At 36.5% G+C, this 16,169-nt stretch overlaps 1 protein-coding gene across 1 annotated transcript in view; it reads right to left on the bottom strand.

Annotated features, from left to right (window-relative positions):
- LOC121389845 (multiple epidermal growth factor-like domains protein 10) overlaps positions 1-15,612 on the bottom strand; it is a 65,205-nt gene extending 49,593 nt beyond the window's left edge. Inside the window, exons 1-6 of the mRNA XM_041521868.1 lie at positions 15,516-15,612; positions 15,190-15,294; positions 11,973-12,200; positions 4,012-4,194; positions 3,567-3,633; positions 1,816-1,934 (exon numbers count right to left, since the gene is read on the bottom strand). Of these exons, the coding sequence (XP_041377802.1) occupies positions 1,816-1,934; positions 3,567-3,633; positions 4,012-4,194; positions 11,973-12,200; positions 15,190-15,294; positions 15,516-15,612 (799 nt within the window). The remainder of the gene's footprint in view (positions 1-1,815; positions 1,935-3,566; positions 3,634-4,011; positions 4,195-11,972; positions 12,201-15,189; positions 15,295-15,515) is intronic.
- Positions 15,613-16,169: the final 557 nt, after the last annotated feature.

The following is a 16,169-nucleotide window of genomic DNA, read 5'->3' as shown; positions in this document are numbered from 1 at the left end:
ATGTTCGGTCTAATAGTTAAAATTTCAGGTTCCCCTGCTTTTTAAAGAATATATATATATATATATATATATATATATATATATATATATATATATATATATATATATATATATATATATATATATATATATATACTGAACACCATTGAAAACGCCCCAGGGATAATACACTTATATTTTGGTATATTAATGCTCTATAATTATTTGGTTATTCGGGGTTTTTTTAACGTAAGGGGTTTATCTGTTTAATTAACAACAGACGCCGACATCAAAGTTCGTAGAATTTTATTCAGTAATGAAAACTAGAGTGACTATCAAAAACGAAAAGTCAGTAATTTGTGTGGCCTCCTCTAGCATTCACACACGCTAAGCAGCGTCGATGCATGGACAGAATCAGCCTCTGGATGAGGTTCTGGGATAACCTCTGCCATTCATCTTGGAGTGCCTGCTCAAGATGCCGAACAAATGCTCGATTGGAGAACGGTCAGGGGATAGTGCAGGCCATTCCAGGACAGGGATGTATGCATTAGCTAAAAACTGCATGGTTAATCTCGTAGTGTGCGCTCTTGTGTTGTCCTATTGAAAGGTGTGCAGTTCTGGGTGAGCAGCAAACTGGGGTGCGACAATTCTTCTCAAGACGTTATCGATGTAATACTGGGCTGTCACCCTTCCATGGCAGACATGTAAAGGTGTTCTATGGTGATGACTGATTCCGCCCCAAATCATAACACTTCCGCCTCCCCATCGGTCAGTTTGGACAACGCACTCATCTTGATATCGTTCTCCACGACGACGTCAAACACGTAGTCGTTCATCAGCATGTCTAAGATGAAATCGAGATTCGTCTGAAAGCAAGACACCTTCCCACTGCCGTCTATTCCAGTATCGACGACGATTACACCAGTTTAAACGTACATGTATGAGACGTTGAGTAAGAATTGGCCCAACGTAGGGGTGTCTAGCGTGCAATCCTGTTGCAAGTAAGCGGCGTCGTACAGTGTTTGCGCTAACTGGACCACGTCTCCCTTGAATCGTAGGTGATGTGCGGGCAGCTGGTTGTGTGCGATCACGTAAATGTGTGCGGATGATATAACGATCTTGTCGTGGTGTTGTAACCCTCTGTTGGCCAGGTCGAGCACCACTGTGTCAATATCGTGGGGAACACATAAACATATTGAGTTAAACGCTAAGTCACATTAGTAAAATCAATTTGGAATAAAAAAATATATATAAAAAGATATTAAATATAATTTTTAAATCGAATCATACATTTTTTATTTAAGCCAATGAAAATTATTATGCTATGAAAAATGAATTACTTCTATTGTACCATTGTTAACGTTCTGAACAAAGTTAATCATCTTATAAAATTTCTAGTTATTATAGTTATAATAACAAAAATACATTTGCTCGAAATATGTTGTAGAAAAAGAAATAAAAAGATCCACACCTAATTCATAAAGTCTAGGAATTATATTTGTTGTGCATTGGTTCGTGGCATGGAAGCAGCAGAGCTAAACGTTTACACATCGACGTCTAATAATTTTCTGTGACAATTTTTGCATCTGCTTTAGATACTACAGGGTCACAGTCAGGTAACGCCTACTTAACAATGCTGTCGTCTGACATGGAAGCGTAGGTGGTAAAGCGTTCGGCTGTCATCATCTGAGTTCACACTGTTGGTTACTAGGTATGGTGATGGAACATTGCCGTCCGGGTCATACCCAAATCTTTGTACTAAGTTGCCATCAGAAAGTCAGCCTAGCCTTCTTCGTAAATTAACAACTAGTTGAACTATCAAGACAAATTACTTACTTTTACTATTCCACAATTTCTCAAAGCCACAACTCATCTGGCTAATTTCATTCTCTGACAATCGTTGTCTGCTAGCGTTTTCTTTTAAGCTCGATAAGACCATTTTCTTACATTGTGAACTGTTGTAATAACCACACATACAAATCATGTGTTTACAGTAAATGTTGGCAACTCGTTTGGTGATTGGTAACATGCTCTCAATATCGGTATGGCATTGATCTAAGATCGCGCAATACATATCTACCTCTTTAAATATTTTATTTATTTTAACACATATTATTAATATCGAAAAATAGAGACATGTTTCCATATAAAAGTCAACGTTCGGACCAAAATATATATCGACACAAACGTATCTACTCAATCGAGATACAAACATGATAGTTAATACACGTTTCCGTCGGGATGGGACAGTCATATCGCCACAAGAGATATATGGATTCAAGTAAGTTTGATAAAACGGTGCTCGTCCCACAAACAAACACACACACACACACACACACACACACACACCACACACACACACACACACACACACACACATATACATACATACATACATACATACATACATCCTTTAATATGGATGCCTCAATAGATCAGAGCGCATCATGGTTAGTCTTGCAATTTGCGGGCGATTCGGTGCCCCAGGTTCGGGTCCCAGCAACGGCATGGGGCAATTTGTGAGGCCAGACAGGATTTAATTGTTCCCTGCCCCAGTGCGTTAATATCTATGTATGCAACAGTCAATCTCGACATACATACAATATATAGATATTCATACATCAATACATACATACATACATACATATATTCAACAGGGCCACGGACAGTTAACACCTCTTTAACAATGCTTCTCGTGTGGCATGGACACAGGTGGTAAAGCGTTCGACTATATATATATATATATATATACAGTGAAACGTCGTTATTGCCACCATCAGCGGGACTTAAACGTAGGCCATAATATTAGAATGGTCGTAATACCGAATTACCAATATTCAGAATAATGATTGTTTGGTAACTTGTCACATGTCTGAAATGTAGCAGAAATAAACTGCTTCATCTATCAGACTGGGTTTTCGCTTGTACCGTAATTGTGTTGGGTCAGTTGGTTAGCGTTGACCATTGACTGATGCAATTGTAAATAGGCGTCTTGAGTTCGAATTCAATTACAGTCTGTGATGGTGTTGTCATCAGTATAAACGTATACATGGTTTTGGCTACATGAATGTTGAGAACTCGCTTTGGGTTGGAGCCGGTACCGAGCAACGAACCTTGCACCTACCAGCCTTATTTCCGATGGCTTAGACACCACACCACCTAAGCAGGTTCGGAAGCACATTCAATTTCATTTCAATTTATTTTCGTGTTTATATCCAATTAAGGTTAAAGCACGCTGCCATGGGCACACACCTCAGCTATCTGGGATGTTTGTCCAGGACAGTGGGTTAGTTGTTAGTTAGTTAGTGGTTAGTGAGAGAGAAGAGAGTGTAGTGGCCTTGCACCTACCCATTCAGCCCTTAAGAACTCGCTCTGGGTTGAATCCAGTACCGGGTTGCGAACCTTGTATCTACCAGCCTTATGTCCCATGGCTTAACCATTGCGCCACCGAGGCCGGTCGGAACCATAAGTTCAAGGGCCATAACTGTCTAAAATGTAAATCCCATCACTGACTTGAGTTATGATCCGTGGCTAAAGTCCCATGAAAACGTGACCTGGCCATAATTCTATCAAAAATAGGTAAATACCCATTAAGCTCGAACGTGATCTGTAACTCTACGCGGTGAAGCTTTACCGAAGATATCAGCTTAGTATCTTGAAACAAGAATGGCAGAAAACTATATTAGGGTGAGACGGGACACCGACCGAATGGGCAGAAACAAAAACCGTTAGGCCTACAAAAGACTAATAATAATAATAATAATAATAGTAATAATAATAATAATAATAACAATGCCAATTTGTGACTTCATTATAAGCTAAAGATATTAATCTAGGGCGTGTTAATCAGTTTTAAACTAAATTAGTCAAAATATGTTTGTATTGTCTTTGTTTGTTTTGTTTTGCTTTTTACTGTTTTTGCAAACATCAAAGTGGCACAATAAGATTATTGCAGCTAGATTCTTAACTATTTGTTTGTGTAGAGTGCATTTTATCTTGAGTAAATACATACTGTTTAGACAAATTACATACCAAAAATCTGAACTTCACACAACTGAAGGAATGTAGATCCTGGCAGTTGAAACTTTACAACTTGTCCCTGTGCGTCACAGGTTACATTAAACACTTCTGGTAGTGCATACCGACTTGTCCACCTGTAACACGGTGTGTTGCTGTTATCAACGTAAATCTTGAATCCCCAGAGTCTATTTTCATCTGAAACAACCAATATTCGTCAACATACACGCATAGACACCTGTATTAACTCAAATAAGGGACGGAACGTAGCCCAGTACTGTTTATTCTATGAACAAAACTGTGGGATAAAACATGTTCGTTTTCCATCTGAAAAAGCTCCAATATTTAGATCATTAAATCACATGACGATGTTGTTGTTTTTTGTCCTCTCATAATACAAAGTATACATTATCAACCAATAATTAAGGTTCTTTTTTTATAAATATATAATCCATTTTATAATATGAAGCTACGTAAACATAGATCGATTAGACGTCCGGCCTAATCTCTAATAAGGGGGACGTCTCTAGCGGCTGGGCACAACTAATTTTATAGTACTCAAGAGGCCCCCGTTTCTTACAAATCTGGATTGTATACAACATTCAGTATCCAAATACAGTAAACTCTCTATATGTCAAACTCCGTTTTCTCAAACGTCACGCTATCTCAAAGCAAGAAGTGGGTCCGAACCGTTTCTCCTCTGTGTGAGCACTGTAAGTGTATTCTGACTGTGCGTCACATTTTCGTGGAGTGTCAGTTTCTGAACGAAATTCGAAAAGATATATTTCGACCACGAACTGTCATGGAATTCTTTTGATTCCATCCAGAACTTTTATTGCAGTTTTTACGTGATACTGAATTTTACTCTAAATTTTAATTTTATATATTTGTGATATTTGTATTTTTACACAGTTCTTTACACTGTGTTTTAATTTAACTGTTGAATTTTTATATTGATATTGATCATCACATTGTTGTTGCATTTACCATAGTTTGACACCCAATAGCCGATGTATTTTTCGTGCTGGGGTGTCATTAAACATTCATTCATTCATTCATTCATTCATTCATTCATTCATTCCGAACCGTTTCTCTATATAAGCATGTAAGAGTGTGTATGTTTATCTCAATCTTTGACATAAATATACACACGTTATGTCAAATGACTTATGTGGTCCCATATGACATATTTACTATATATTTTGTATATTTTTGTCGAATTTGAAAACGTATTTTCCGTAAATGAAAATAATTATTATTTAATAAAATTATTTCGATAAATACAGTAAACCAAGCCAAGGGCCTCCTTTTAATTTATTATGTTTGTGTTCGATCATTAGAGGCCAGTGGATTAACTTGTTGTTATTGCCAAGTATGCCTAATTAGTATTTATTTAATCCGGTCGCTTGAAAGTGGTGGCCTATAAAACCGCAGCAGTTATCAAAAGCGGGTAACAATAAAAGTGGGATTGGGTATATAAAGGTATTGGATTAGGTGTTCTTACTATGAGTGGTTTTAACTTGTTATTTTAAGTCCAAATTTTTAAATAAAAATATAAGAGTGTACACTTGTTATGCATTCATCTTGAAATATGTCGGAGAACGAACGCTGCGAGCAATCCAGTGAAGGACCCAATCTGAGCACTGGGGGGTTAGCTGGATCCAGTGCTTTAACTCTGACACGCAAGAGAACGTTAACAGTACATTCTTTTGAGCAGAAACATGAGGCAATCAAGACAGATATGAGTGACTGGACAAAACCCGCTAGAAAATGTCCTAGAAGAGTTTGAACCAGATCAGATATACAACGCCGACGAAACTGCGATAGTGTATCGCATCATGCCAGAACGCACACTGGAGTTCAAAGGTGTGAATTGTCTTGGTGGCAAAAAGAGCAAGGAACAATTAACAGCCCTCGTTTGCAGTAACCAGACCAGAACCGATAAGTTGCCGCTACTGATAATTGCGAAGTCAAGGTGTTTTAAACCTGTGAAATCCTTGCCATGCGAGTATCGAAATAACACAACTGCCTGGATGACGTCGGCCATATTTACTGATTGAAAGAAAAAAATTAGCACTCATTGTTGACAACTGCCCCGCTCATCCCCACGTGAAAGGTCTGCATTGCATTAAACTGATTTTTTTCCCCACCAAACACTACTTCAAAGACCCAACCAATGGACGAAGCTATGTGTGATTTATAATTTGAAAATCCACTATCGGAATTTGGTATTAGATTTACGACTCCATGAGAATTTAGATGTTTAGTTATCTCAAATGTAACGATATCTCAAACTAACCGGCTGGCACCAGCAACTTTGACATATAGAGAGTTCACTGTATATGATGAATGTATTATTCATATCGGAAGTTGTACAATGACTTTGATGTGCTCTAAATGACTTATAACGGAACTGTCAGGACACTGAGCGTGTCAGAAATCTCATCCCAAATACAGCTTCAGGGCGTATTTGTACAATTAGTTTAGTATAGCAACAACAGCATTGCCTCTCTGTTTGTTTTGTGTTTGGATGTGCAAACGTTACTAAGTTTGTAAACAGATGATCCACGCAGTTCATGAATAAGGAACAAACTGTTTTGCAGATACAAAAAGCGTGATCTCGATATCAGACTCATTGTCGGTGTTAGATTTAATAATATGTGATGTCTGTATCATGCTAGGCCAAGATGGAATGCCATTCTCCAAGAACTCTGATTCAGTTTCATAGAATGAATGAATGAATGAATGAATGAACGAATAGGTGTTTAACAACACCCCAACACCAATTTTATAGAGCTGTAGATCAATAACCATTAAATTGCTGATGGAAAGTTCACCTGTATTTGTGCAAAGCATATTGGGTATACTAAAGAAAAAATCAATTAGGTTAATATGAAACGGAATGCTAGTCATTACCTTGTCAGTATCAGCACACAGAACTTTCACGGCAGATCATGTTCAACTATCTTCAACTGTTTTTCTCTACAGTGTTCAAATATGTACTGCCTGGACACTAATAACTTCCCAGTTCGAATCAGGATCACGTGGTGATCTCGCTCCTTTAATGTTCCCCAATATTAAGTCAAATACAGAGTTTTCAAACACCATGCTGGGACCATATTAACCGAAAATGGCCTATCAAGAAACAATTACGCAACACGAGCCTCTATATCTGGGCCATCAGCTAAAGGACAAAATTGAGTCTGACCACTAATATGAACGTCAGGTGCCTAACTCTGTCTAACTACAAGTCCATAGCAACCAATATCCCTTAAAACAAGGATATATACAGGATACCAGTACTTCAACATAGTACTACTGATTACAAGCTGAACTCAGTCTTGGTTTCGTATGTTTCATTATACCACCATATGTACAGTAGTAACACTGCCTGTACCACAGGTATGACCTTGGATTCCTCTAAAACAATTTGTTTATTGCTGTTTCTGACTATCAAAGTTGATTAGTATAATTTTACAAGGCTGTGCCTATACTAAAATAAGTGGGGTGGCAATACAAATGCAACCAGGCTACAGGTTCTTACTGTTAAGGGTTGCAATAACCCCCTTTACCCATGCTAGATACGGCCCTGTAAATATTAATGGTAAATACAAATTTGTGGATGATATGAAATTCGTGTATACTAACTGAACCATATATATTTTAGAATTATTGCGTCAGCTTCCTTCCCATTCCAGAAAATTATGTGGCGATATATATAAAAAATATCCATAGCACGTGATAATACATATTAAAACCCATGCTACTGTCAAGTTTAAGTCGACAAAACGAGTTTTGATTTATGAAGAAAACTGTGATTTGTAAATCATTCAAAACCACTAAAAATGTTTGCTCATGTAGGTTCGTAAACTATTGCTAAATATTTATTTTAATAATCAAATACATATTATTTATTTAAATAAATATATGAATGCATCAGTAATGCAAACTATCGTCGTAGCTCAACATACGAACCAGCCAAAACGGACATCCTTACAATAACATTTTTGTTATAAATCCTATTTTTCTGAATTTTATACGAATCAAACATTTTATTCTAATATTATTTTCAATATCCGATCGCAAATGTTTAAAACGTGGGTGCAGTAGTGGGCCTATTGGATATTTCGGGCTTCAAAAATTTGAAGACAAAAATAGGTTACAAACGTAATCAGGTTACGGAACGATAGTTATCCTTGTGTTTTTGTTGTGGGTTTTTTTTTTTTTTTTTTTTTTTTTTTTTTTTTTTTTTTTTTTTTTTTTTGCGGGGGGGGGGGGGGGTGGGGGAGTCACAAACCACATGTTTACGTGTTATCTGTCCCAACAACAGAGATGCAGTGACAGAGTTACAAAGAAAATTATACATGTATATATTACCAATTTGGTATACAGATCGAAATTTCCATTCAGTATTTACAATAGTTATTATCAAGAGGTATGAATGTTAATGATACAGACAGGGGAAAAAGTTAGCTATACAAAATAGGTTCAGTGAGATTTTCTAGTATAGTTTATCAACTTAAAAAAATCGTACCAAGACCACCCCCCCCCCCCCCCACACACACACGCACATAACTCACAGAGAAACCACCAACCCCATACCAAAACAAGAAAAACAAACTCAAAACACACACACACACACACACACACACACACACACACACACGCATACACGCGCGCACGCACAAACACATACAAGTGTTTCCTGAAATAAATTAACTAAATACAGGCGCAGATATGATATGGATTCACAAATGAAGTATTATTCTCATATAAAAAATATATGAATTATTTGACTATGACTAGCACGACTGACTCTCGTAAAATATTAAGTTTAAAATGTGCATAATTTATTCAGTAGTGATTGTCTGACTATATGCTACATATATTATGATACATAACCCATTTAATTTGAAATGTATTGTGTACGCTATTACTATGATATATACTTCTTTCCATTAGATATTTAGATTTTAGAATATGTTTACAAATTCTGATACATGTATTAGGTAAGATGTCTGTTACTTTACATTTATAGATACATAATTTAGCAAGTATTAGATATATATACAAACTTTCGTCAATAGTTGTAATATTTTATTTTTCCAGGTAAAATTAATTTGGCATTGAGAGATAAACAGTGAATATGAGGACAGTTTTCAAGTAAGAATAGGACAAAAACAATTATAAATAGGTTTTGACTCGTATGCAAAATGTAACATGGTTTCTGGAGTACTTTTATAAAATGTACAAAGATTTGGTTCAGCTTTTGTGTTTATAAAATATATTAGTTTTGTAATAATTATATGCAATAATCTACATTGGAACTACTTTAACTTAGTACCTTTAGTTACCTTAAAAGGTTTGGATTATATTATTGCCCAACCGATTTCAGAATTAAAGAGCTCTTCCCATGCCCATTGTTGCTTCTGTCCTTATTTCGTTAATTGCAGTTATTAAAATATAGCATTAGGTTTTGCATCCCTTTTTGACCACAACTAATTTTCTCATAGCACTGGTATTTTCCAGAAAGGAATGAATGAATGAATGAATGAATGAATATTTAACAGCACCCCAGCGCGAAAAATACATCGGCTATTGGGAAAGAAAGAAATGTTTTATTTAACGACGCCTTAGCACTCACTCAGGGTTTGGAGTCGGTATCTGGATTAAAAATCCCATGCCTCGACTGGGATCCGAACCCAGTATCTACCAGCCTGTAGACCGATGGCCTGCCATGACGCCACCGAGGCCGGTCCCGGCTATTGGGTGTCAAACTATGGTAATTGCATGAATAATACGTTATACAATACTTTATAAAAAAAACCCAGTACAGTATCAAAGTTATAATGAATTTCTAACAAGGTATGAAGTGTTAAAACATCTGTAATCTGAGGAATACCTTTTTGATCCTAATTTGAGTTATAGAAAGGCTTTTTTTATTAATATAAATATTAAAATTATAAAGTATGTGTTCCGTCAACAATTTATTAAAACGTTTATGGCGCATATTTATGTGCAAACGCATTGTAGGCATTCAGACAATCTTTCCGAAATGTGTTCTTTACTTAGCGTGCCAAGATTGTTGGATAAGAATTTCCGAAACAAGCTGTATTATTAAAATCTGGAACTATCGATACAAGAATGTTCTTTCATTTATAATCTTTTGTTGCATCCACAATATTTAACATGCATATACGTTTAAGGGCTTTTATGTACGCTTCTATATCTACTATACCGAGATCACCCTCACTAACGGGGCGACAAGCTATTGCTATTTTAATTCTACCAGGTTTATTAATCCAGAGGAATTTAAATAGAATATTGATTAATAAAAAATCAAAAAAATCTACAAGAGGATTTGGAAAAGTCACACAAAAGCAATTAAGTTGAGACATAAGTAAAGACGTTGCATCCATCTATTAGCAATTTGATTGATTTCGAATAGTTTATTTTTAAACTTAATTTTATTAATTTCATCATTATATATTATGAACGTGATTCCAAGAGTCTTGAACATTTGTGGCTTTCATTCTAGTTTTAAGTTTGGTAAATATGTCTTTACCGATCCAAATGACTTGATATTTGCCATAGTTAATATTTAATCAAGACATATCAGCAAATTCATTCAATACTGTAACTAGTTTCAAATTATAGTTTGTTTTACTCCCATCAAAAAGGAACTCAGTATCATCTCTGTATTGTGTCATAAGGAGATGTTCATTATTGATGGAAAGACCTCTGATATTTGAATTATTTTTAACCATTACAGCTAAAATTTCTGAGCATTAAAATATATATAGGAAGAAATAGGGTCGTCTTATATACAGCATATATGAATTTCAACCCATGGAAACAGAGCACCATTAAATATTAAGCAAGATTTAATAGTTTTATGAAATATTTGAACCCATCTTCTTATGTCATTGCCAAAACCAGAAAATCCCCCCAAAAACAAAGAGTATTATCAGTGAATGGCTACCAAAACTCTATCAAAAATAAGATCCCAGAAATACTTGATGTTTTAGCACTCACTATAGTACCATATAATAAACGAATAGTGTCACTAATATGTCGTTTTGCCATAAAAGCACTTTGATCTTCATTAATACGTTTGGAAGGATTTTTTTTCCAGTCGTTCAGCAATTACCGATGACAAACGTTTCAAGAAGCAAAACATATTTTGTGTACCCATACGTGTGTTCTCATGCCAACCAATGTCATACGACTCATTTATAGACAATGCATGGGATAACCACAAATGTGTATGCACCAACCACGAGTATTTAATTAAATAGTGTTATGCTTGTTTCTGGTAACTTGCAAGCATCACATTAAAACTGTATTAAAAAAACACAGACCCGATTGTGATCTCTAGCACAATTAATACATGAATAATACTACATACGTATATGTTAGATACCTTTAAGTTTCCAAAGTGATGTTTAAAAGCGTATCTAACGAGCGAAATGGGATTTAAATACGTTTTAAACAACGAATTTTAATATAAATATTATCTAACGGACACGCATGCAGTATTATGTTTCTTATATATCCTCATAAAAAAGAATATTTAAAAAGATTAGAACTTATTTTTGAATAAAATGTATTTGAAGCGCAAGCACTTTTAGTTCAAACATGTGTGACAAAGCAATTAGATCCAGGTTAATGTATGCGCCACAAAGCAATTAATGTCGTTCATGCTTATTTCGTTGGATGTATGGCTGTGGCTACCGTAGTCATCACCTAGGAGTAGTCAACCGCATATTTTTAAATCGATAGCACATGTATTAATGTCGTGCGAGATCATAAATAGAGCATGCTGTTTTCACCAATGGGTGTGTACAATGTGTAATACATGGCTCTGTTCGTTGCGGTTATTGTATAATGTCATGAAAATGTTTTTATTTACATAATGAAAACGAAACTATTTCTTAGATTGCACATCAATAGTATACAGGCAATAACACACTTACTTCCCTTCGTGTTGAATATTTGTATCTTGTGAAGTTGATACTGTTTTCTCAAATCAACTCTCCACTGTGTAGGCATAGGGGATACGTCCCGAGCACACGTGCATTTGTGTTTATATCGAACGTTTCCAAATATTGTCGTAGTGTTACCATCCACAGCTAGAGAGGCGCCAGCTTCATAACCCGAGCACTCTGGTGATTGAGTAGTCGTCCTGTGTAAAGCGACGTTTTCTAAAATAATTCAAAAACAAAATTTAAATGTACTCGTTATTTGTGACATTAAAAACAACGTCATTGTTTGACATTCTACTTCTATCTGACTTCACTGATGCGGCTATTTAGGAAGCATGTGTGTGTGGGTGCCTGCGCGTGTGTGTGTGTGTTTGTGATTGATTGATTAATGTGTGTAATTGTCTACGTGTGTGTGTGAGTGCCTGTGTGCATTCGTGTGTTTGTGTTTGTCATGGTCAAATAGAAGCAAATAGTAGTCTGCAATTTGCGTGCGATTCGGTGCCACAGGTTCGAGTCCCAGCAACGGTACCCCCCTGCGCCAATGTGTTAATATCTATGCATGTAACAGTCAACCTCGACATACATACAATACAGAGATATTTATACATCAATTTATACAAACATACATACAGTGTGGATTACCCATACAACCCCCCCCCCCCACCCCCCCCCCCCCCCCCCTCTAAAAAAACAACAACAGAAAAACGAAAAAGAAATAAAACAGTGGGTTGGCCTCAAATCTAAAATCCTGGCTACGCCAGTGATCTAATAAATGGATTCCTTAACCCCCGAAACAATTGCCTGGACTCTTAATTTCATCCTAGGTTTATTCTAGAGTTCGGTATTCGAACTGAAAATGTACTTCGAATATTCGATGGAAATGCCGAACGAATATTCGAATAGCAACTAAACAACAACTGACAGAAAACAAATAAAAATAATAATAATAATTCAGTAGTGACTGGTAGTTACCCAGCCTATATATTTTGACTTCTCGTCTAGTTTTACTAAATTACAAATATCAAAATGTGAAAAACACTAAAACAGCATGTCAAAAACAAATATGCGACGTGAACTCATACAGAACACTCCAGATATGTTCACATGTTTTTGATGGTGTTTGTTTGGTTGGTTTGTTAAACGTTGGGGTTTTTATTTGTTTGTTTTGTATTTATTTATTATTATTATTATTATTATTATTATTATTATTATTATTATTATTTATTTTATTTTATTTTTTTGTTTTTTTGTTTGGTGGGGACGGGGTTGCTAAAATATTTAGCATTCTGACTGTTTTCAGCTCCAAACAATTTTGAGATGCGCATTGAACTGCCGACTGAACGGATTCGGATGGATTTTTTAACAACACTCAGATACATTACAATATGTAACATTACGCGCACGCAAACACAAAGCTAACATAAATGACAAGAATACGCAACAACACAGACTATTTGTAGTTAACAATGAACACCGGGTACGTAAACAAAACTAAAATGTGCGACATAAATTGACAAGTTCACAAGACTAGATTTTTAAAAATAAATAAAACAAGGTGTTTTTTTTAATAATGATGTACAGTATCGATTTTGGTACAATAATCTCGTCAAATAGGTTTTGAAGTAAACTTTCGTTTTGCATAATGTATAAAATTGGCCCCATAAACATTATTATAATATCTGAAAAACTACTGTTGTATGAATTTATCGCAGCGATTTGTTTTAATTATTGTTTATAATGGTGATAACTAGTTCAACGTGCCCATATACCACTAGGGTTTCGAACACGCCCATCCCGAGTCCGACCTCCGATAAGATCGGTGGCCTGACTCGGGATGGAAGGGGGGGGGGGGGGGTGGTGAAAATGGGCAGAATTTTGAAAAAATAGCAATTAGTAAAAAAGTTAATAGAATAAATAAAAACAATAAAAAGGTTACACGCCAAAAATAAAAAGAATTGACTGCTCGGCCGAATATTTACATAATTTGGAGCATTTTAGAAGGACGGTCCAAAACTAAATAAGAGAAAGAAGAGAGGATCGGACTATTTAATAATATTTTTTAAAAAAAGAAGTAATTTCGACATAAAATTTTGAACGCAGATCTAAAAGTTTAAAGTCCGATCGATATGTCCACGCGAGTGGCCTCGTTAAGGCCGTTTGGGTGCACAGCTTAAAGGGACGAGATGGGTTGCATCCCGTCAAGAAAACCCCTAGATTGACAGTCGATAGACGTTGAAGGTTTAGTGCTGTGCTGAAATACAGATCTTGAGAAGCCGGATCCGTCTGAACGAGAGAGAGTATCAGACTAGGGTATAGTCCAGTCGTCATGGGTTGGTATAGTGGTGCGGACGGGCCCGACTCCGGAGGATACGAGATGGTATCACTATAAAGCAAGGTAAAGTCTAGAAAAAGAGTAGTAGGGCCCGACCCCGCTTCCTATTTATTCTTAGAGTGGGGCGGTCAATCTTCCAGTGCTGCTAGGACAGGCTCGGACATGTAGAGACTAAACGCGAACAACCGTGGCGTTCTGCAGAATGGCAGTCATACGAGTCACGAAACAAACCAAGTCGACAGTCAGACGGAGAAATGACGTGGAGGCAAGGAATCTCGCTAAAAAAGAATCCATCCTGGTGGTGCAGACTGTCGAAACGAGAAGCGTTCCAGTGTTCAATCAGTTCCAATGGCCGCATACATCCCAGAAGTAAACTTCATTTCGCTGACAAAAACAACGAAATGAAGGACCCCCAAGTCGAGCATACGAAAGCACGTGCAGTGTGCACAAGCGAAACAAACACGTCTTACCGCGTGGAGCTCCACACTGGGAATCGTCTTGTTTATATGATTTGAAATCGACGTTTTGCTTAGGGTAGATGAAACCCATTCTCGTGTGATCGAAAATACTATTTTTTATGAATTCCAGCCACCTGCATATCGTAACTACTAACACTCTATTCTGAAACTCCAGACATGCTTTATGTTCTCGACTGAATGCACGAGGCAAGTGGCATGCAGCACGGATCTTGCGATTTTAAAAATATGTATTATTCATTTAATTTCGAGCCATTTTCCCCATTTGACCTAAGAATTGCAGATATTCGAATACTAGAAAATAATATTCGAACATTTCGAATACCAAATTATCTAAATCCCATTTGGCTGCTGGACTGTTGCAATGCAGTAGTCACGTCATCTTACATCATTCACTCACCCTTCTGGCAATACGGTCCGTAGAATCCTTCCACACACGACTGACATCTGTATTCGTTGATGTTGTTCTGGCCACACCCCTCAGCACAGTGGCATGTGTATTGTCCTAACAAATAGAAAACGTAAACATCAGTATGTTGTGGTGGAATTGTAGACAGGAAAATACACTGAACCGCTTTTTAAGTTGCTATATAGCGTTGATTATCTAAGGGTTTTTTATACCCAGTTTAGCACAAATTATTTAGCTGTACATGATAGATAAAAGTGTCAATAGATTTTCATATCGTTGCTTAGTGAAACGTGACACTGACTGTCCCTGTCTCATACGCGTATGGCCTGAGCTGCGAGGAGTCGCAGAATCGACCAACCTCTGTGGACTCGTTTTTATCTCATCTTCACCAGTTCCTGGTACATCAAAGACCATTATATGTACTTTCTCCCACCCCTAGTCATGCAAGACAGGCGTATTCCATGACGTCAGCCAATGTGGTATAAATCGGTATTACATAACCACTTGACTTCTGTTGTTTGAGCTGATATCAACATTGGGTGACGTCACATAAATGTAAATAATAAAAACAAGGAAACTTGCTGTCATAATGGAATTATACTATCATTTGCGGCTTATACTTTTAGTATAAACCATGGGTACGATCTTTTCAATGGTTATGATTATTTTATTGTATGATAAAAAATGTAGGTTTTTCACTTTTCCCCAAAAATCTTGTTTTCCATGAACTGGATGGGAGAAAAATAATCCTCCATTATGCATCCATATGGGACAGGGCTATTCCACCCTCGGATACATAATATGATGTCAGGGACGATACTTGGAATAGCTCTGTCCCACATAGACACATATGAAGGATTGTTTTAATCATGAATATGGTACAATGCATAGAAAAAATCATGTTCTTGTAGTAGTAGCAACAGTAGCAGCTGCAGCAGCAACCATGATCCAGGCCATATATGTATATAAAT

This window comes from Gigantopelta aegis, chromosome 1 (assembly GCF_016097555.1).
Source record: "Gigantopelta aegis isolate Gae_Host chromosome 1, Gae_host_genome, whole genome shotgun sequence".
Lineage (NCBI taxonomy): Eukaryota > Metazoa > Mollusca > Gastropoda > Neomphalida > Peltospiridae > Gigantopelta > Gigantopelta aegis.
This window is presented reverse-complemented; position numbering and strand designations above follow the sequence as displayed.